This window comes from Labrus mixtus, chromosome 9 (assembly GCF_963584025.1).
Source record: "Labrus mixtus chromosome 9, fLabMix1.1, whole genome shotgun sequence".
Taxonomy (NCBI): Eukaryota; Metazoa; Chordata; class Actinopteri; order Labriformes; family Labridae; genus Labrus; species Labrus mixtus.
The window spans coordinates 23,843,761-23,867,729 of NC_083620.1; the positions used below are offsets into that span (position 1 = coordinate 23,843,761).

Consider the following 23,969-nt stretch of genomic DNA (forward strand, 5'->3'; position numbering starts at 1 on the left):
TGAGGGAACAACATGAGGGTACAACATGAGGGAACAACGTGAGGGAACAACGTGAGGGAACAACATGAGGGTACAACATGAGGGAACAACATGAGGGAACAACATGAGGGTACAACATGAGGGAACAACATGAGGGAACAACATGAGGGAACAACATGAGGGAACAACATGAGGGAACACTTATACCTCAAACTCTGCATGTTTGTGGACGTCCTCGGCTCGCTGTCTGTTCAGGATGAACTCAGCCTCATTGGCAACACGGACTATGTGGTCCTTCATGGCATGGCAGAGCAACCTTTAACATTGCAGAGAAAGATACATGCAGCATTTTCAGCAAAACATTATTATAAACGAGGACATATATAATTTGAGTGGCTAAAAGTGTTGCAATGACACTCCTAAGAGAGGAGCAAGGTTAATGAAGTATAGCTCATCAGGATTGTGCGCCATTCTGCACGTTGAAAGAGCAAGTGAGTTAGCAGCATCGTTTGTCTGTGTTATGTGGCAACGCTGCAGGTCAGTGACAGATCCCTCTGTAGCATTAAGGAGGGAATGGAGTGTCATTAGAGCATTGGAGCCTGTCCGGCACACTCCTGATTGACCGAGCATCCCTTCCCACTGACCAGAACATCAACCCCAGTGCCTGGATTGCTGACAAGTCTTGCCGTGAACAACGTCTCACATGACTGACTCAGTAGGATCAGCGGTCTCCACCCACATTCACATTTAAATTCCACTTTCCGTAATAATTGAAAAACACCCTTGCTATTGTGTGTAGATTATGTGCCATTTTACACACCATTAGGCTAGCTTTGTTTTAATTAAAGCATCCCCTGTTCCTCTCTGGTGCTTGATGCAGATTGTAATTTCCCGTCTGTCCCGAGGAGAGGCAGTAATCCCGAGGCTGCATTCATCAGCTGCTATTGCCTCTTTAGCTGTTGACAAGCAGTCATTAATAGACAGACATTGACTGTTCAAAGACAGAGGCTGACAACGCCAAGCTTTGTTTTGAGACCAAGAATAGATGAGACGGTAAGTTGCCAAGAGATATTTGGAGATAAAAACAAAAGGCATGCAGGCTCTCTACCACTATTTTGCAAACGTATTTCATAGACAAAAAACCCAAATTAATTCACGTATTCACAGTTATCCTGGATGTTACTGATAACAAGCACATAAAAACATTGACCATTCACATTCTTGGATTATGTTTCAAACGGTCATTTTTTGAAGAGCCTCAAAGCATGATACACTTTACATTTGGATTCCTTTAGATCTACTTTTGAGCATTAGATGATCTTTATAGAGATAATAACAAATCGCTCAGTTGGCTTTCAGTGGATTTTTTTTGGGTGGATTTGCATTCAAACAGCTGGATCATGAAAATAAGGAGGAACAGTAAAATAGTATGTGCTACATTAGACATGTTGCACACACAGCAAGATTTAACTTTGTCCACAAGACCTTATAAGGCGAACAGATTTAGCAGACTGTAGCCAGATCCAGATCTGTCTAGTTAAGCAGAGCAGGTGTGCAGAGACTTGAGTAAGGCAGGGAAATTGTGTATCTGTCAGCAGCACCCTGGACAGCGCCGTGTGGCCCTACTGACTCAAGCTCTTTGTTCCAGGGCCAGCGGGGTACTCAGAGAGGCCTGACTGGGCTGTGGCAAGAGACAGGGCACAGAGAGGGCCTGGCCAGATGGGTCAGCAGATGGACGAGGAGGCTGAGCCGTCCCTGATCTGTTCAAGGAAAACTCTGAGTCTGGCCACACCCAAAAGGAAGGGAGGGAGGGAGACAGAAAGAGAAACATGGGCACTGGGACTGTACAGGAAAAGAAGAAGAGATAAAAGAAGGCAGACAATAAGAGAGGTTGACCACACTTGATTAACTTGACTGATGTGGATTCTCCTCCTTCATCGTCTTGTAGAAATGTAATTTACAGTTGCCCCCTACAGAGCAGCCCACAGGACGTTATGGGTAAATGTGTAGCCTTCTTCTTGGTACTACAATCTTTTATGGTCACCAGGGAGGAAAATTGATATATTAAGAAGCACAAACACTTCTGCTTTTTTTAGATCTTTAATCTTATGTATCAAAGTGAACTAATACATTACCTTCCCTCGTTGATTAGCTCAATAAAGGCCAGGCCAGCATTCTTCTGAATGGAGTTCTGCCATTCCTGAAAGAAAAGAAAATTTGATTTGGTACTCACACGAGCTGTTCAGTTTTTGGGATGTGAATAACTCCATTACTCTCCAGTCACCTTTGGCAGTAAAGCTAACACACTAATAAAAAAGTATGAAAATTCCCCTTGAAGAATTGTAACAAGATCAGAAAATGCATGACGCTCACGCACAAGAATCCCATTTCACCATCCAAATTGCATTTTTCATCATTTGTAGTTGAGAGCTTGTAATTCAAGTAGGTAAAGAAAGCATTTAGTTTAAATACCCTTTGAAAAAATATGGTTATGAAAAGCTGAAATTCTGCACAGCATGTGTGACCAGCCGTGCTTCCTCTGTGAAAAGATCTGTAAACACAAGAGGGATGTAATTGTGGGATGAAACTGTATCCTCTCCCTTAAATGCAGCCATTTCCCCTGTCCCTTACAGTGACAGATTACTGAGCAGGCCCACTGAGCCCCACAGTACTCGCCTGGAAGGGATCCCAGCCCCAGGCCAGAGTTTCAGCACTTGCTGTCTCACAACATTCTCTGGAAATGATTAAAAAGCAGTTTGAGAGCGCGCCTTTCACTGTGGGAAATTCAGCTCTCCTGTGCCCTCACTGAGGTGCAAATGGAAGAGAAAACAGAGGAGGCCTCAGTTCAAAAGAGGAGGGAAGGAGAGGAAAGTTCATTTCATTTCAGGGGTTCTTATGTATGCATGAGAATCCAGGCTACTCACAGGGACAATATATTAAGAAATAAGAACATTTAATCAGAAAGACTACATGGAAATATAGAATCCGCTGTCATATTTTTCCAACAGTTATACACACTTCTTGTTCTGTGTCAGCGTCTGGACAAGGTGAGCAACAGTTGTTGTGTATCGTACAAGAATACCTGACATTAACATTATTATGTACGGGCATGTGTTTTTGTACACAATTGTCGTGCCTGACACATACCAGTTCATGCAAGAGTACACAGTCTGACCCTACGATGCGTTAAATCAGAGAGATGGTGCTGACAAACTGCTGAGCATCTGGTCTCCAAATGTTCCCCCATGACCCCCATCCTCTGCTACAGTATCTGCTTGGAATAAGCTGCTCTTGATTTGGACAGGGATCACGTACAGTCTTCTGAGGTTCTGCCTGCTCCAAGCTCACGTGACAAAAATAAATAGGGAAATCAAGGCAGATTTGACACTTGGGTGTTGCCAGTAAAATGGCAGCGGGTCAGTGGAGGTGTACCATGAACTATCCAAGTTTGCTATCTTGTCTGAGGTATGCTTGTTGACAGCTCAGATAACACTTCAGAGGCTCTCCTTTTTTTCTTTTTTTTTTCTTTTACTGCAGAACAGAGCTCCCAGAGGAGGCTGCCTTTGATTGCAGAGATTTTAAAAAGTGTTCTGCAGCCCATTTGAAGGGAATTAGGCCTGACATGCAGCTGCTTAAAAAACAGAGATGTGATCCTTGATGAAAATACAGATCATGATCAGAGAGCAGCAACCCGGCCCCTGGAAGATTGTAGATACAAAGCTATGAAGCATAAATATCACATAGAAGTGAAATGCAAAGACGCAGAATGTTGGACATTTGGGGGCAGAAGAGCTCCACAACAAGCTGAAAAAAACAACATTCACAAATTGTTGCCCAGTTTCATTATAATGAGTGAATTGTTGGCTGAGAATTGCCTACTAAGATATCAAGCATTTATAACTAGCTTTAGCATCTTAGCAATCCCTTCAGAAAACTGAAGAAATGTAAGTTCAGTTTAGCTTTCATAAACTCCTGATGGAAAATAATTAGCTGCTTGGTGTTGAATGTCTTATATACAGAACATTTACCTGAGCTTATTCAGCTGCCATTGCTGTTGGACACAATGTGACTAAGAGACATGACACTGGTGACTTCAGTAAAATCATGAATGAAACAAATCAAGTTGATTTTAGCAGCAAAAGTGCTTATAATAATGAAGATTTGGTGAGTTATCAATCTTTGAAAAACCCACCACTTTTTTTGTGGTCCCAGCAACAGTAGATGACAGCATGCTGGCCTTGAGAAAATATCCTCTTCCCACTTTCATCCTTCTGGAATTCAGCAGGGTACTAAGTATTTGTGGTGTTTCAATCCAACCTGTCAGTGTGCGGGAGACTTTGCTTTTATCTGCTCTGCATTGCTCTGTTATATTCTCCACATCTGGAGGCCTTCCATCACTAAATCTCTGTGGCTCCACTCTAGATCCCCCCTGTATGTTTAAGCTGTTACAAGAAACAGAGCTGCTTGACCTTTTCATTCAGCTGCCCGGGCCGAGGAGAGACACACAGTGTCTGCAGCCGCGGCCAGCCACATGATGATTGCTGCGATTAGTATGCATAAATAAGAAAAGGCAGATCATTAGCACTAATTCTTTCATAAAGCTGACAGGTCACAAAACAGAGAGCGACTAAAGGTCAACTAAGTGCCCTCCTTGCTGTCTTAAAACATTAATGTTGAAATATGTGAGGGTTGGCATTTTATAGGGACGTCAGCCAAAGCTCACCCTGCAGCTCAGAAGACGTGCTGTGCTTTATGAAAGCTCACAGATACAGTATGTGACACAAAAGACACTCATCAGGAGACAAATTTAATGTGTTAATCAGTCGGATTAAACATTATATTTGCTCATGATAAAATGTACTCTGCATAAATTGGCTCTGTCACCTTAAACAATACGATGTTGAAAACAATTATAATAAATCATGACATTGAAATCGTATTAGCTTGCCACATAGCAGGATGCATTACTAATATTACAGTATAAGGATGCAACACAATAGATCATCCCTATTTGAGAGGTTGTGGAAGGACACTGAGCTACAGTATACGGTCCAGTTTCAAGGCCTTACTGTCTGATCAATATCTAATCCTGGGTTTCATCCCCAGAGCCCCTAATGGCAGGAACCTCTGGAGCCGCAGTAATGCTATCTGTGCAAAGGGGGGAGGACTCAGACCCTAAACAGGATGCTGACGCTCTCAACTTCAATAAATCCTAGAGAAGGACAAAGCAACTTCCCACAGATACTCTACAGACAGAAAAGCAGCAAGTCAAAAACCCTCAAAAGAGCAACAATAACTCAAGGTGGACGCCCTGTTTATGTATATTTTTTGGAGGAGAGCCCTTGAATAATGGCCTCGATATAATGGAGCCTGAACTCCCAGCAGAAGAGGGCTTTGGACTGCAAATACCGCGGAGCACACACAGAGGCAATCCACTTCCTCAAGGATCGGGCCCTGCAGTCTGGATCCACAAAGAGGCACCAAAGTAATGGCTTCCTTATGGGCTCCCGACGCAAGACTGATGGGCTGACAGAAGGTATGTTAAATATCTCCTGTTCTAACTGCTACATCGGGGCTTTGACCTTCTCTAAAACAAGGGCTTAACAAGAGATTCAGAGGGTCAGCAATGAGGTGATCAGTCACTAGCAGCGTTGCACAAGGTGGGGCTCTGTCTCAAAATAAGGGATCAGGACTGAAGCTCTGGGGTGTACAGAGAAAGTTGTGGGATTCTCTGAGAGCTGCATGTTTCTGTATGTTGTCACCGGTTTGAACCATTGGCTTTTGGAACATTTTGCACACAAAATAGAAAACCAAGGAGAAACAAAGCTTAAGTGAAGATTAAGTTAGTTGTACTCTGATTTAAGGCAGTGCGCTTAGCTTTGAACCAAGAATTAACAAAAACAAACACCAACAAACAATGCATTTTTAACAGCATAAAGCCTGAACCAATTTATTGTGCATTTAAAAAAATCTTATTTGACCATTTTTAATTTGTCAGATTGTCATTTAATATTCAGTTAGATGTGAAACCATCTCCTTACAGATCTCCACTAAGTGTAAACAGGAAATATGCTATCAAGAGAGCAATAGTGGAGAAAAGCTTATTAAGCAGGATGTGACAGAGAGAGAGAGAGAGAGACAAAGAGAAGCTGGAAGAGAGGTTGTGAAGAGGAGGAGAAAGAAAAAAGCTCACCTGAGAACAAAGCAGCATAACAAGCTCCACCACCGAAGTGCTGGACTTCATACACACCAGACCTGTGGAGACAAAACCAAAATAAGATTTTATTTTTTAATATATGTTTTTGAGACTATCAGTGGATATGTACAGACGTTAGTTTATCATTAATGTGGCAGTCCAAGATAATACTTGTAGTTAAATTCTAGTAGTATCAACCTTGGACAAAGTCGCAATGATTTTTGTCTGGTGAATATTTTAAGCAAAGTGACAACAATTTGTAAGCCCACTTAATGTGCTCTCAATTTACTCATCATAAAACTGGAAGAATCTACACAGAGTAGATGTGTACTAAACAAGAAGCACAGACTTTCATGCAAGCACCTCCTCCACACACGTCTTCCTTCACACACACACTCAGAAGTGAACACAGACATTCACAGCTTCTCCTCTCATCTCCGTTCTGTAGACAGTGAGCCGCAGAAGCAGACAACTCTCTAATGAAACAAGGGCAGGTGTGAAAAGCTCATTTGCAGAAACAATGGCTGCAACTGGTCTCGTATTCTGCACCTCCAGCTCCATTCGTTTGCACTTGGCGGGAACCATTAAACGTGCAGTCATTAGGAAAGGAAAGAATGCGACTCTCCAGGACTCATTATAGGCTGGCAGGAGGGAAACTCTGCGCCACACAGCTGCCTTTGTTTCATGGATTGCAGGTTGTCAATCAGTTAGACAAGAAGAGAACCAGATATCCTTAATGTAACATTTCAGTTAGATTTGTTGTAAAGGTTGTGGAGTAGAGTGTTTGAAATGACACTTGGAGATGGATCCTCTGAAAATCTTAAGGACATTAAGGACAAGAACATATTTCAATGGAGATTCTATACCATATAACTTAAAGCCATATGCAACAGCATCTCCACCATACTGCTATTTTTATGTCAATTACATTTTGAAATTAGCTACAGCTATTTTTTTTGTTCAACTTTGATATTATGAATACATTTTTTAATATAAATTAGATACAAATTAAATTACAGGAAAAATCTGTTCAAAATGCAGTTTGAACAAATCTTTGACCGCACCAACAGGTTATAAATAAAGAGCCAACACCTAAACACAGGAGTAGATAAGATGGCACTGTGTCTTTCATGCTAATGCTAGACAACAACAAAGTAAAGATTCAACGCTACAGCTTGTGTAAATACGGTACAATGTCAGAGGGAATTTAAAATATTCAAAACACTGGATGGATGGATGTTTTTCTCGCTGAATTTACACCCTCTCCATTCAACAGTCCAGGCTGATGGAAGGAGCATATTGTAAATACTGGGAGAGGATGTGACCCTTCTCTTGTACACAGTGCCAGGGCTGACCTCTTGTTATAGCTGTGACACGCTGAGCCATAAGTCAGTCCCGTCTGACACAGAAGTCAGGTCTGCCGACTGACCCTGGCCTTGTGCTGGTAGACAAACTAAATGCATTCTATTTAAACATGGCCTGCCAGTCCTTTCCTGTAAACAGGGCAGGGTTAAGGCACGGGTGAATGTGGCATTGTGGGGCAATGTGCCGGCAGACTGGGCCACTCAGAGGACAGCAAGGAGCAGGCGGCAGGCATCACAACAGCCGCAGTGTTCACACACAGGCCTTACCCACCAACTCCAAGTGTAAAGCTCAGGGTGCACTCAACATAATTGCCGCAGTGACCACATGTCTTCAGGGGGGTTGAAGGAGTAGGGTGAGGCGAAGGGGCACAGAGGGCACATGGGGGCTTGACCCCAGGCAATCTAAGGAGTGATGGATGGCTGGTAATTACTGGTAAATGGCGCGCCTTTGCACTACAGCACAGTATTTCAACTGTGAGCCTGGGAATGGTCTGCGTAAAGAAGGGGAGAGGGAGGAAATCAAGCCAGCCATTTTGGCAAACTAACTGCAACAAGGACGACAAAGTTAAAGATTTAAAGTTCAAGAGGTAAATCTGTGTGTTTGTTTTGTTGGATAAACCTTCTCTAATCCTTGTCATGGTGCACTTTAAAAGACCCAGGCAGGGTTAAACATGTCTGGTGAAAAGCACTGGGGCCCGAGCTGTCTATCTACGACCTTGTTTGTGGGGTTAGACTCTCGGCTCAGCTCTGGTTTGTCAGCTTGGTCAGTCTGCTGACAGACTTTGAGTGAAAGGGTAACAGACATATTCACACTTGTCAAGGCTTTGCTACCTGATTTTCCATTCCTTTCCCTCTGGGCTTGAGTCAGTAGCCTTGGCCACATGTGCATCACATACCCACCTGGCTATTTACATACGTGTATGGCACATGCATGATGTATGGAGGGAAAACTGTTTGTTGAATTTTACTGGATGGAATGGAAAGATTTAAAAACGTAGTCATGTTGCTTTAAATGTCTTTTTAATGACTGTAGACATTTTTTTTTTTTTAATGAATTAGCCAACTAAGTTTTATAATTTTTACGATGTGTTGGAGCTATTTAACTGTGGTTAGAATTAGTTTTGGTATTTAGTTTACTAATATTTGGGTGGTGTTGTTTATTTAATTATTCTACACGTTTTCTTTATTTAGAATAGATTTTGGGTAATATTTTCTTTTGCTAGTTATTTAAACATGTTAGGTATTTGGGTAACACTGTGGGCACCAGAGGTTAAGTAAGAGGCAGGTAGAGGACCAGCATTCACCTGGGTGGGCCTATTGTTTTTTTACCAGCGCAAGAGAGGCAGCAGGAGCCACGATTTTATTTGTTCTCTTGTTTGCTTTCTTTAAATAAACCACCAAAAAAACGCAGATCTCTTGCATGGACATTGGACTTATTTTGCCTGCATACATCACATCCCCCATCAGTGGTCATTTGATTATGTTTGATATTAGTTTATTTAGATTTTTTTTGTTTTTGGACAAATAGCCACTACAAGATGTAATAAAAAAAAAAGCAGTAAAGAAATTAGTTTGAAAATATACATTTTTTTAGATATCAGATTTATCCGTTTAATACCTAAAAGAATCTGAGTAAACCTAAAACAGTTCTGATATATGGTAATGAAAAATATATATTCACGGTAATACAATTATTTCCACATTTAAAAAGGTAACTGGCAGTATGAAGAGCATATATAAATATATACTTCACTCTGGCAAGTGGATTTTAGTCAGACATCGTCTTTCAGGAACCGGCTGTAATAAAGTCACGGGAGTGCATTCCTTCAGCCTGCTGTCATTCACTGCAGAGACTTCTGAAACTAATATCGGTTTAGGTTACAGTTAAAAGAGAGAAAAGGAAGAGATATCATTTCACTTTGTGCAAACTGAAAGTCAGGAGACTGCAGGCTACACATACACTGCACTGTGCACCCACAGGCGTACGTCTGCAAACACACTCACAGTAACACACATGTGTTGGTTGTGGTGGCAGTGTGTTCTTGTGAATGTAAGCCAATACAAGAGTGGCAGTACACACACATGCAGGCAGACAGTCCCTGAGGTTAGGCAGAAGTAGCACTGTGAGCAACTGCCAACTTGAGGCCTGACGAAGGCACTGGAAGCCTTCACACAGCCACCAGGAAATAAGACCAGAGCCCGGAGTGGAGTGCAGCAGAAGGATCACAGACTTCTGCAAACACTGAGCACAACTGAGTCAGTGAGACCAGGACTTTAAATATAAGCCATGTGACTGCCACATCACTGTTGAACATTTTTGAGGTTGTATTATTAAGACTCTAATTGGTTTTTGTTTTTTTTGTGGTAAAAAGGGTACCAAGTCAGTGTTGAAACATCTATGATTTCAGCTTTTAGTAGCAGTGCTCCTTCACTTAAGCATCATTACTGAAACTTAACAAGGTGTGTGCAGAAACATACATATCTTTATACATGTCAAAGGACTTGGATTGGTCTTTACAGACAATATGCTGTGTAAAAACAGGATACGGTTTCCAAATTTTCAAACAAAGACAAATTATCTAGCAAAAGCCATTTCCCCAAAAGATTACAGTTAAATAAATAAACACGTTTCGCAACAGAACAAAATCTCTTCTCACGTCAGGTAACAGGGTGAGATGCAGTCTTGGTTTTGAAACTAAAAATAGCAACAACACGAGGCAAAGGCCATGGTTTATTTCAACATTCATTTTATTGTGACATTTGTTGTGACTGTGAAACCCTGATGTTTAAAAATACCACATCGAGGAATAATCCGCGATATGCGGAATGAGTCATGAAGAAGACAAAACACACAGACGTCACAAGATGAATGAAAGGGAAAGCTGATTTAATCAGACTGTGACAGACCCCCGGCTTGTGTGCAAATAGTGACTCCTGTCAACACCTACCACTGCGTAGGCTTCCGTCAATAAGGCAGCTAGAGGAGAACATACATCGACAGGGTGTTGGGAGGACTCCACCCACAGTTTAAGTAATACAATACATTCATTAACATCTTTACCTTCTATAAGCAGTTCCTGTCCGTGGCTGCCCAGCAGGGTACGAGACAGAAAAGGTGCAAAGTCTACAAAGGTCTCTCTCAGCAGGGGTGCCACCTTCTCCAAGGCCCTCTCCAGCTTTGTAGTAATGCTGTCAAAGAAAATATATCAAGACAAGAGTCATAGATGGAAATGAGACAGCTGAATCATTGCATAAATAAAGACAGAGAAAGAGCAGTGAGAGCCTAACAGTTGACCCAGTGCTGCATGTCCACGGGAGTTTGGCTGCTATCACTGGAGAAGTCAATAACAGAAAGATGAACTTTGTTAAAAGCCATGTCAACACATTTTTCTACATACAAAGAGGATCTCTCCACAGATGTTTGCCTTCTTTGTTGAGACATGTTACCAGGCTTGAACGCAGGGATCACAGTTGTCCGACACTGCAGAGAGAAGTTCCTTATCTTCTCCAGACTCACTACATGCTGCTACCTGACATTATCTAAGCACCTCAGAGAAACTGTGAACTGGAGTCATGCAGCTCAGACTGCAACATATCTCTGTGTTCCTCTGCATACCCAAACAGAAACTAGGCAAAAATAAGGACAGGAGAGGCTTGTTTTCCTAGTTAAAATGGGCAGAAAGCAGCAAGATAATAAGACACAAAGAGAGGAGAGGAAAGGTCTGGGTTAGGATTTGTGCGTGCGTGTAGTGTGTTCTGCCTTCCAGCACCCTGGGAAAACACAGCAGATGGAAGACAGAGTAGCATAAAAAGCAGGGGGCACACATAGTTGGCTAACATAAATGTCCTTGCCTAAGACACTGGCCTGCAGCTCTGAAGTCTGCCTGTAATCCTGTCGTGGGGCTAAAGGGTTTTAGCTCAGAGGGTGTCAGCCCCTGGTGGGTTGGACACCGGTCTGCTTCAGCAAATGCTCTGAAATAGAGAAAAATAAAAAAATATACAAAAGGCAGTACTTCATTCAATTCAATTTGTTTCTTGATCTTGAACTGATTGGAAAACTTGAGTTATATTATAAACATCAAAGCCGTATTTATTTTGTTCACACTTTCAGTCGACACTCTCTTCCCTCCTCCAAAATACAAGTTAGGCATCTGCAGGCTTTGCAGTGAAATAGTCCTATCATCGACTTCACAGTAACGCTAAGTGATGTCGGTGACTGCTGCCATGGCAACTGAATATCTATTCTCCTAGCAGAACACAGCAAGGCAAAGAGAAAGAGGGAGAGAGGGAGAGAATAGGAGAGAAAGAGAGAGGGAGAGCGAGACAGAGCGAGGTAGAGAGACAGTGGAGAAAGACCTGGACTCTCAGCAGTCAGGGGGAGAGCAGGACTAAGGACCTCTGTCACAAACCATCAGAGCAATTCAGGAAGAAGAGTCAAGGTCAAAACAAGTTTACAATCAGTAAAAAAAAAAAGGAAGCATGTCCCACTGTGTTAAAGAACAACTGTGTTATGTGTAGCATCTATTAAAACATGTGATAAAAGGCCAACATGTAAATATAGTACATATGAGCTGTTGTTGAAAAACAGTCCCATTTGTTTGAATAGAAAATACTAATTATTATGTAGGGGGGGAAAGGTGTTTGAATGATAAGTTTCACACCTGAGCAGGCTTTAAATTCAAATGTGAGTTTACTACCACAGGAAACACAAGTGAAAAGTGTTTTTGTACCTCATGTTTTCTACCGTGTCCTCAGGCATGGGGGCCACCGTCTGTACGGCCGGCAGGTTCTTACTGGTAGCTCCGTTGACCAAAGTAGAGGAAGAGGAGGTAGAGGGGGCTGCATCTGTGGCTCCTGCAGTAAAGATAAAAAGAAGGATGTGACATAAGCGCAATGCAATTATAAGAGCAGACATGGATTTCTGTAATAATCTTAAATAATAAACTTGAACTCTAATAACAGTTACTTTGCAGTGGGATAAGAATTAATAAAAATAAAAAGGTTCAGGGTTAAAAAAAACGAATTTATAGGAAAAATCAACTCGGTAACTTTGTCAAACATTAAATCTTACGCTGTAATTTAAAATAAATAGTAAATAAGTTAACTGAGATACATTTCAGTGTCATCTCTAAGGGGGTAAAAATGTTTACAATGCAAACTGACTAAAATTATTTGAAGAATTAGAGCTCTAAGACCGACTGTGATCTGGATGACTACAACAAATTTGTTAAAATGAGCAGACTTATCAAAACACCTGAATTAAATGTTTGCATATGCTCGACGAGTTGGTTCTAAAGTTCAAAATAATAGTATTATAACAACATTAATTTAAAGGTGAAACAGCATACATCCAAATATGACATTATGATAAATTCTCTCATGAGATTCGTTTAACAGCATGGTGTGTGAGATCATGGGTTTGGGTGAGAGCCTGTGGCTTTAGCTGAAAACACACTTGGAAACATTTCTCACATTCCTACACAAGGGGACTCAGAGAGGACATGGGGAGTTTTCTTGGTGGTGCACATTAAAAAGGTGTTGGATCTCCTAATGGTTCTTGGTGTTAAGTGGGTGCTTTCAGAGGCCCAGACTACAGGAGCCCTGAGGTGGAACCGGCTCAACGCAGCAGAGCCCATGTAGAGATGACATGTAGGGGTTTGAACAGAGGGCCTTCGGTCGATCAGAAAGGTACACATTACTCAGCAAAGCCATGTTTGACTATTCCTTTCACTTTTGTTAATGCATTCACATTTACTCTTCTAATTAAGGGGTATCACAACTGTGTTGTTTGTGTTTGTATCAGCAAGTATCCTTAAGGGCCCTGGTTTCATTTTGCAGCTTACATAGCTGCTACAGTCGGAAGGTAAAGAGGGCCATCTAGTGGAGACAATGAGCCACTGCATGGGCATACATGATCACACCACCCAGAGAAGGGAAGGGTCCTTGTTTCTATTCTTGGAATCAACAAAAACAGACTGTGCCACAAAAATGAAACCAAATCAAACACTCTTAAATGGCTCCAAAGTACTAATATTTTAAAACATAACTGATAACATTAATGTCGCATTTTCACTGTATATGTATATTCCAGTAACCTTGTGCATGACCTACCCGTTGTATTGATCATGCTTTTTGGGGTTGCAGAGGCAGCAGCAAAGATGTTGGGGGTGCTGCCAGCTGTCAGCCCAGCAGAGGTGCTGCTGCTGCTTCCCACTGTGTGAACTGCCAGGCTGCCAGGGGAGGTTTTCTTCACAGGCACAACCACACTCCTAAAGGAAACACATACACACAACATGCCTCATGGACAAATGCATGCAAAGAAATTCTTTAACAGTTATAAATAAAAAACACATTAAATAGGATTGACAACATAAGCACAAGTTAATAAAAGTTAAACAAATAACTGCAAAACGGATACAAAAGCTGCAAAAGATTTGCGGGGAGAAGAGGAAGAGCTGGAGGTTTGGGGTTTTGCTTGGTTAATATCTTCCCTGCCCAAGTGGCCTTAAGAAACATTTAATACCATGAGGTTCGTTTGGAGACTGCAGTTGGTAACTGTAGGCATGAACTCATGATGACCTCATGGAATTATTCATTTCCTCTGAATTATGGCCTTTATATATTAATTTAACAGACTGCTTGGCTGAAATACCCTTTTTTTCAGTTCTTTCAGAAGGTTATAGTTGAGCCAAATAATTAGGAATTTGGGATCCAGCCTTGGGCCTGGGGTTAAAATGAATTAAGCCAGCTGTATGGCAGGTTAGCTCAAGAACAAATGTAGTCCTTATTTAATCTGACTTTCTGGTGAGCCTTATCTTGGAGCAGAGATCCTCGTATGATTGGACAGAATATCAATGATTTGCTTGACTATATATATAAAATTTAAATTTCTTATTCTTCTTTCTGAAGTACGCCCCGAGCGGGGTAGACAATTAAAATTCATTGATTAGAAGAAAAGAGGAACGTTGTAAGGATCCTCAGTCTCCTTCTGCTGCCGGGCACTGCCAACACGAGCACGCCCAGATGTCAGTCAGGACATTTGAAACATAAACATCCGAACCTGTAACTCCAAGTTTTGGCAAAACATATTCAATGCAAACATATAGAGACAAGCAGGAGAGGCTAAGGTAAATAAACCTAAAGGCAGCAGGCCGGCAAGCCAGAATGTAGAATGTCTACATGCAGGACTAAACTTTGGTATGTTACGTTTTCTACTTTCTGTTTTAAGTATGTTTGTAGTCGGAGTAGTATTGACCAATCAGCAGGCTTTGGTGTATGAATCAAAACAGGCGGGACACAATCCATGCTGGTCTTGTGACATCTCCAGTCGTTCAGGTTTCCCAACTTGCTGCAGTGCATCAAAATGGATCTACCCCAGACTCCATTCAACAAACAAGTGTTTGAAAGTTGTTTTCTTCTCCTCTTGAGGACAGCCCTGACAAAGCTTGCATTCTTGCTTTTTACAAAACTGCATCATGATGTTGTAATTTTGGCATAATTAAAACATGTTAATAACAAGTCATTTTGCTTTGCATTTGATCCACACAGTGGCTCATGAAGCTGCTACTTGGACTCTTAACTATGCAGTGCACAAAAGAGAAAGTCTTGGCTGGAAGTGTTTAACGTCAGAAGTAGCAGCATCAGCTAAAATCATTGATGCAGCTTCTTCAGACAGCCCTCTTCTTAGGGTCCTTCTTGTTCTCATCTTCCATGTTCATTAAATAAAATGTATTTATATTTTTTTTACAATTTTGTTTATATATCTATATGTAAATGTAAGCCAGATCTATGTTTTCATAAGGAATTTAATCACAAATGTACTTTGGGGTTTTGGTGAAATTCAAGATCAATAAGGTGATGATTCAAGATGAGAAGTTAACATTTCTCCATGCCCTGCCCTAAAGGTATGTTTTCACCAACATTGATAGCTCTGTGTTACAGGCTGTGTATGTGTATAGACCCGTAATGTTCATCATTTCGAAGAGGGGCCTTCCTTTTATTCACAGGGGACACAGTAAAAAAAAACATCACATGCTTGTGACACAGAAAGGCCAAGAGCTCATGAATGAAACATGCAAAGGAAAGATTGTTGAGGCTCGAGATGAAAGATACACTTGTGACCTCTTGTAACATTGCATGAAAGCACACACCATCAAACCCATGTCTGCAATCTGATTGGCCTAGGATTAGAGACGATGCAGCGAACTTGGCCCAGCAAGAGCTCCCTGACAGGAAAGAGGGAAAGCTTGTCCTTATCAGGTCTGCAGTTGGCCTTTCGGTTTGTGAGGGTGCCAGATAATGTCCTGTCCAATCTCCGGCCGTTACTCTGGGTGACACAGGCCAGGCCTCTGCTCTGTCACAAGCAAAGCCTGCTGTCATCTGGAGCAAATCCCTATCCCTCCTCCACTAAACAACACAGACTTTCACTGTTCTATGTTGCGTTTATATCCACGGTCCATCTCATATCTGAGGTTAAACATGCTGGACTGCTTAAGAAACTAGCCGAGCTTTCCCTAGAAGGAGTTCAGTCTTTTGGGGAATTCATTCTTAATTTTTCGACTGTAAAAATAATTTCCCAAAATTAACAAAGCTGATGATCATTATGTACTTTATGAAAGATCTCTGTAATCTCACTTTATAGATAAATATTTTAAAAAGTGCATCCTGTCTCATTGCCAGTGACGCACTATTGCTCCATGGCAACCAGCACACAGGTATGTAATGCCTTTATAGAAAAAAGTAGCACCTCTATTTTTTGGGGGGAAAGTAGCAGATCAGATAAACTTAATCACACAGAGTAGAAAGAGAGAGAGTGTCAGTTCAAGCTTGAAAGCTAACCAAACAGCATTATCTCTTGAGGAAGAGCTTTGCTCACTGATAGCAATATCATTTATTCAGGAGATCCATCTCCCCTGTGAAATCTCTTTGACAGATATCAGAACATCACTAGTGTGTTTTGATTGTCGGCACTGGGCCTGAATTGAATCTTGCTTTCCAAACATCATCCTTTGCTTGCATCTTCCAGCAGAAGACCGTCTGCTCCTGCATAGCAAGTGAAGCTGGGACTTTACATTACAGCTACAGGATGCTGATAAAACATGAACCTCTTTTAATGAATAATTCATCCGCTGAGTGCTCATGAATCATGTATAGATTATCTAGCGCATATCTTATTAATAGGATTGTCTTAATTGAGTTGCAGAGAATAAAACAAGGATTAATCTTGGAATTAATATTAATGAGATTTCTGGCTGTGGAAGATGACTGTAGTGTTAAAGTACAGCCAAAGAAATGGTTCTTTTATTAAGCCGACATATTGTATAGAATCTCATTTTAAAGTGCGTTATGCACTAATCAGGAAAAGATACTGCAGATATGCGCTTACAATCCCCTCCCAAATTAAATTTAAACCTATAATCATTGCTCTGTGGGAATAATCTAAAACGCATGTATTACGGAGCGGGTTTTATTATATATTATTTTTATATTAAAATGTTCTTGAAAAGAAAAAGGGAGTAAAGCAGGAAGAAAACTGTTAAGAAAGATAAGGAACAGTTAACCCGTTACATTAAACAGAAATGGACATGGAAAAAATCAGGATGTAAAGATATTCAAACACCTCTTCAATGAGGGTCTCCTGCAGGAGGGCGGCTGGATGAGGGTTCCTGTGCACTCCACTTTAAGCCATTTTTCTCTCCTTTTTCTTTTTTTGATGTTGTCACTCCCAATCTATTCCCACCCTGACAGACAAATGAAAGGCCTGTCCATGTCTGGCAGCTCATTTCGCTGGCAGGCGGCAAACAATTAGACACAGCAAATACAGGCAGGAGGGGGAGTGACATGAAAAGCATGAGACAAAGTTGTATATGTGGGCAGGAGGGTTTGTGTGAAAGCATTTCAAAAATAATACACTTTGGTGTGGCGACTCATTTCAGGCTGCCAGCTCCCATTACGGCTGTGAGCGGTGAGGGCGACAGGGCTGGCCGTGGTGTGGCGTGAGGCCGCGTCTGTTTAATCTGTCATCAACACCCTGGAGACCCCCACCCTCACAGCTGTCCTCTCGCCACATACTCCTTCATCTCCTCTCCTATTCATCAGGCTCACCTCAGCCCAGATCAGCAGCAGCAGAATGCATTAAAAAGAAGGGGAGGCCTCATTGTTCCTCGTGACTCAGTGTGTCCTCTGCTGTCGCTCTGAGGCCTGGCAGTGCTTACGCAGACACACAAAAACTTCCAAACAGTGGTGTTCAGAGAATATGGGGAGATTTTGTTTGTGCTAAACCAAGTCAAATTACTTTCACAAAAATAATCATTTCAAAAACTCTCCCCGCCGTAGGAGACAGGGATCAGGGGGAGCTGAAGCTTCAAATCCCTACAGGGGAAGGTTTGTAAACTCCTGAATCCAGAAAGATTACTGTGTGGTTTTATCTAATCCAGGAATGTAAATACACCAGAGCAGTGCCACACTGCGTCTGAGACCTTTTCAAACACAGGAATTCCTTGCTGCCGAGGAGAAGAAGGAATACAAGTGGCCTGAAATGAATTATGCGTTACATGCTCCTTAGAAACCATTAGTGGTATACTGGAGAACCCGGATAAACCCAGAGTATACAAATCAGCATTTCACACTCACTTGGCTGAAATCAGATACAAACAAAAACAAACACATTTTTATAGATGTAAAAGTCTGAAAGCTATCCTCAAAAAATTATACAGTCAAACATCTCATAATCCTTCTTGTATGGTTTAATGTAATTTTTAGTTTTTGGCATTAATAAAGTTGATTTTTCTTTTAACTATTTACAACTCATGATTAATTAAAAAAACAAAGTTTTTGCATCCTTCCAGCTCCTGTACTTACTACAATTTTGAATGCCAAGTGTACAGTTTGTAATTACTGTACAAGGCTTTCTCCCATCTATTCAGAACAGTTTGTCTGTATCTATTTCTTTGAGGTTTGAATACCGATCAGCAGACCCTTGACCTCTGTAATAGATCACAGTGAAGTCTAAATTAAATGTCCTTCATGGTTACATCGTAGCTGTACAAGAAATGTATTTGATCTGGTAGATCATGCCAGATAAATTACTGACATGATCTACAAAACACAAGCTAAGAGCAGCAGCAAGGTTTGCGACACTGATAATGTTGATGTTATATATTCATGATTTGTTGGCTAATGTTAGTGCAGATTTATTGATTTGTCTGTTTATTATTTTTAGTGATTCTCGGTACAACAGGCCGTCTACTGAAGTCACCTCCTCACCTGTCAAAGGAGTGAAACTGCATGGGCAGCATGGCCTGGGCCTGGGCCTTGGCAGCAGGGTCTTGGTAGGTCACGGCCTCCAACCCAGCCTCCAGGCCCTCCACTGGAGCTGCCACCAGGCTCTTCAGGATCTCCTTCACGTTGATGCCCCTCTTGGGCTGGCTGATGCTGATGATGGAGGAGGATAATTTCAAGTCCTCTACGCTGGGTGAGTCAGACAAACGCTCCTGGGACTTCTTCATCTCGGAGGACAGAGTTGATATGAGCTCACTCATGGCATCAGGTCCGGCCACACTGTGGTCCAGGTCTGACCCGTTAAGGATGCTGGGACAATGCTCGTCTCCGATACCGGAGTCTGTGCGGGGAAGGGAGCTATCCATGTTGAGGTGTTCTGATGGCACAGGATAGTCCCTACTGCTGTTAAATACTAGAGGTGTTTCTACACACACACACACACACACACACACACACACACACACACACACACACACACACACACACACACACACACACACACACACACACACACACACACACACACACACACACACACACACACACACACACACACACACACACACACACACACACACACACACACACACACACACACACACACACACACACACACACACACACACACACACACACACACACACACACACACACACACACACACACACACACACACACACAATGAAGAGGTAGTTTACAGATCAACAAAATAGAAAAATATTTACAGAACTAACAGCATTAAAGGACAAAATTTCAACTGTGTTGCATTAGAATCTATTCTTTAAAAATATTGATTTCCATTTTTCGTTAATTATCATTCATGAGCAATGATTTAGTCGATAACATTTATTTCTAAAAGCTCGAGCTCAACAGAGTACTTCAAATCTTTGTTGTATGAAATTTCCAAAACGTTTCATACAACATATATCAAACCGTTCCATCAGAGACGTTCTAATACAGAATCTAATATTTCACTGAATCTATGAGCGTATTGCGATGTCAATCCCTCCACTACGCTATTTAACATATCAAGCATTTTTACCACATTTAGCCTTCCCCTACTGCGTAAGTATTTCAAACAACATTGGTCTGGAGAAGTAAGCAATGGAGATTTCAAACAGATTCATTTGAAGCCAATCTTAATGAGAGAAATGAATTCCAGAGCTCACTTCACATTCATAGTCAAAGAGCAAATTTAGCTTGTGAAGAATGAGCCATGTGGTAATGCAGTGTTTTAGATCTCTCTCCAGAATCTCTGATCCTCTGGTGAGATTATCTCTCTGTTATTCTCCCTCTATGCTAATAAAACACGAATCCCTTACTTCAGCTCCCTCCTGCCTGAAGCCTTCGGAGGCAGATCTATTTAACTGATTAGAAACAGTGACAGGAGTCAGAAAGCTGCTCTATTATTCTAGTGCATGATACATTATACACTGAGCTACTGTATATTACATTATATTCTGTCTGAATTCTATGTACATAACAGGCTTAACGTGCACTAGAAATCTGCAATATTCTGCTTCTTCACACATTGAGGATTTTTTGTCTATTCACTGTGATAAAATGCTGATTTTCCCAAAAAAACAAGCAGAGGTGCTTTTTTGATCCAATTTTGGTTCGTCCTGGCTCCATGTTTACCCAGATGTAAGGCCCAATTGATATCAATATTCATCACATGCCCCCTAACGAGGTCAGCAGGGTCTGATTTAGCCAGCAACTCGCCTAGCTTCCCGGTTCATCAGACAATCCCCTGCCACATGCCGTCTGGAAAAATCCCCTATTTTCTGGTGAAATTTATGAAGGCTGCAGTGTGCCTTTCTCCTCCCAGCAACCTCTATGATCCCATTCTCCTCTGGTGGATTGCTTGCCTAATGGGCACTGACAGATGGGCTGAAAATAGCAAGGCTGGATACACTGCCCCAAAAACCCACAGTAGTTGGTCAGCATGCCGCTGCCTTCTCATCTCTCAACTTCTCACTGCTCATCTCCACTTTTTTGTTCTCTGTGTTCCGAGCCAACCAAAAAAACACTTTCATATTTCCGTCAGCCTCTCCCCTCTTCCTCTTGTTTCTTTTATTCACTTCAGCTTTTGTCTAAATGAAAGTTGATGATGTATGCTCACTCGTGCATCTCATAATAGGAAGTTGGCACTGCAGCAGACATTACGTTAAACCTTTGTAGACATCCACTGATTTCCTTTCAAGTGACTTAATGCATGATTTATGACTAGAGGCACAAACTACCTTTCATTTCAAAGAGAAAGATGATGCCTATTCAAGTTGATAACTACTATCTCAAGCCCCGGTCCCCATTTGCTTCCAAATTCTGCAAGGTGCAATTAGCCGAGTTCATAAATAAAGGAATGCCCGTGGAATGCAGTCAGGGTATCCCTGCTTTTTTTCTGAATGAGCTCTCATCTGAGCTGGCAGCAGTTTATCACAAAGGAGCAGGGACACCTCACATTCATTTTTATATCACACTCAGCACAACTTAGACGAGAGGGCAGGAAGAATGGATGGAAGAAAGGTAGAGCACAGCCGTGAACACCTTTGCTGGTTGGTGAGTTGACCCCCGGACGCACACCGCGACCTGATTGGTTGGTTATCCTTGCAGTCTCACGCTGAGGCTCCAGGATGTCACGGTACTTGGAGACCATGAGCACAGAGATGAAGTACACCACAGCCAAGGCCAAGAACTGGGCCTGCTTGCTGTCATCCTGTGAAGAGAAGTCAAAACACGGTTTCTCTCTATTCAGCCAATTTCATTTAACAAAATCCACTGAGTTTGTTTTTAAATGTTCTCTTGAGGCAAAACACATCTAAAGTGCTGAAATGATTCTCTGAAAAATGCAGCTTTAGAAATATACCAGCTGTATAGTTGCTATGTCACCTGTGCTGTGTTGCCTGAAGGCTTTTGCATTGCACACCAGTTTATCTGGCAAATGAAGATTCCTGTTTTCATCCTCTCTACCCACAGCTGAATCTTAGTGACATGGACTTACCACATCACGAAACACCACAGCACGCAGTCGATTGATGTCCACATCCTGCAGAAGGCGATCTGGGTCCTTGATGGGAGACAGGTTACTAGGGACAGTCTCTATGGCTGTCTAAAGCAGAGAGACAGCACAATATGACATGCTACTCTGCTCAGTTAAAGATCAGTGAAACCATTTCTTTCTATTACTTTTTTCTATTTATATTAATTTGATGCATTAACAAACAACCTAAAGGTAACTAAAGAAAATCTGCCACACTTTCAATACAAAAGAAGAAGAGATTAAGTATTTTAGGTGAATAAATTAAGAATGGAAGGAGAAAATAAAAAGGCGCCGCTACTCAGGTTACTCAATAAGCTTGGGGCAAAGTGTGCTTTAAGTAAAATGCACTGTTAAGATGAAATGTTCAAAAAGAGACGAGGGACACAGGAAGCAAAGTTGTGACATCACATCCTACCTTGCTGGAAGTCACAGCATTTAGCAGGATTTCCTGAGTCTTGTTGTTGTTGGGAATAGAAGACTTATTTCCCCTGTCTCTGTGTCTCTGCCTGCACTCAAGACAGCTCCGAACAGCCACACAACACACTGCGCACACATGCACGCACACCAACACACACACACACACACACACACACACAAAAACAGCATACAAAAGGCTCTCATTTCAGAGTTAAATGGAAATTAAATGTCTATAACATGCATGACCTCCTTTAAACTAATCACTTCTCTCTGATGACTGTTTGTTCCAGGCTGCGGGGGCACAGACCGGGAGTCAAATCAGAAGCCAGACTGATTTCACACCGAGTCAGTGATGGGAAATTGTATGCTTGCAACAAGGACACTGAAGTCTGAAGGCTATTTCCCATCTCCCAGAGCACAACTTGAAGTCAACAATGAAGCAAACACAGGCTTGTACACACACACACGCAGAGGTGCAAACAGATATAGACATATATAGATATAGACATTGACAGAATCTCAGTCTCCCACTATAAAGGCACAAATACACATTTTCTTTGCTTGCTTTATGTATTATATATTTTTACTATGACATTACAATACATGAATTTAAAATGGTTTCAATTAGCGTTTCATATCATTCTGAACTAAGCAGTAATCTGCATTTCATTAAAATGTTATTCATCAAATCTCTATTATGTACACATACAAAATCAAACACACACACAAGGCTAGTGAGGACCTAGAGGATGTCCGTAGAGACACACCAATGACAGACACAAAAGGCTACTATTTGCAAAGTGTACACGATTGAACTGCAAATTATTCTCTCTTCTCGATATGAATTCCAAAATGAGGATTCAGTCTTTTATTCATCTTAAAACTGCGGCAAAACCCTGCACATTTTCCAATTAAGTAAACAATTAGCAAAAGACTCTTAAATTAATTAGCTTAGCTGATCAAACAGAGGATTTTCAGGGATTAGAGGAATTATTAGACTCTGTGAGGAGAATACTGTCATGGAATTTTCCAGCTCATCAATTTTCCAGCAACTCTTAAAAAAAGCCACATGAAGATGCTGTAATTGTTTCTCCTCCCCACTGCACTGAGTGACATTCAAACGTGACATTCACACAATCATGACCTTACCAAGTCTGAGGCACTGACGCATCAGGCCACCCGAGGACATGTTCTTCTCAGCCTCGATCTCACTGAAGTTGAGTGAGCTGGAGAACACCAACACATCCACCATGACCATGAGACGGGACAGGAAAGTGATGGCGGTCTCGGAGGACATGCCCTGTGTGGCCTCGATGTTGTCCAACTCCGTCTTTCAGAAGTCACAAAGACAGAAGGAAACTTTTTTTAATGATTATCAAAGGGTACATCCACAGTGCAGGCAAAGTGACCCAAATACAAGTTTGTTTTTTTTTTGCACTTGTGACTCAATTCAGATTTTTTGGACAGTTTGGACGGAAGTTAATAGAATTGTTCAAATCAGATTTGGGCCACAATCATATTATGTGGTCCTAAATGAGATAAAGGTTTTGGGCTGACACTTCCGGACCAGCACATCTTGAGTGTCATATCGGCCTGAGTTCTCTTCGACAGAAATGGACGTATCCACAGAAGAGCATGGCTTCAGTGTTAACAAGTCCTGAAAGGAGGTTAATAGAAGCTAAGGACCAAACCA

At 41.6% G+C, this 23,969-nt stretch overlaps 1 protein-coding gene and 1 long non-coding RNA gene across 2 annotated transcripts in view; one reads left to right on the forward strand and one right to left on the reverse strand.

Annotated features, from left to right (window-relative positions):
- nbeab (neurobeachin b) overlaps positions 1-23,969 on the reverse strand; it is a 112,050-nt gene that overhangs the window by 80,212 nt on the left and 7,869 nt on the right. Inside the window, exons 9-19 of the mRNA XM_061047003.1 lie at positions 23,426-23,606; positions 22,275-22,402; positions 21,821-21,886; positions 21,367-21,535; positions 18,805-19,243; positions 13,651-13,808; positions 12,270-12,393; positions 10,601-10,728; positions 6,173-6,234; positions 2,115-2,179; positions 187-295 (exon numbers count right to left, since the gene is read on the reverse strand). Of these exons, the coding sequence (XP_060902986.1) occupies positions 187-295; positions 2,115-2,179; positions 6,173-6,234; positions 10,601-10,728; positions 12,270-12,393; positions 13,651-13,808; positions 18,805-19,243; positions 21,367-21,535; positions 21,821-21,886; positions 22,275-22,402; positions 23,426-23,606 (1,629 nt within the window). The remainder of the gene's footprint in view (positions 1-186; positions 296-2,114; positions 2,180-6,172; positions 6,235-10,600; positions 10,729-12,269; positions 12,394-13,650; positions 13,809-18,804; positions 19,244-21,366; positions 21,536-21,820; positions 21,887-22,274; positions 22,403-23,425; positions 23,607-23,969) is intronic.
- LOC132980719 (uncharacterized) lies at positions 5,114-18,915 on the forward strand. Its single transcript, XR_009674199.1, has 3 exons — positions 5,114-5,515; positions 17,875-17,922; positions 18,761-18,915. It is a non-coding gene; the product is annotated as an uncharacterized LOC132980719 (long non-coding RNA).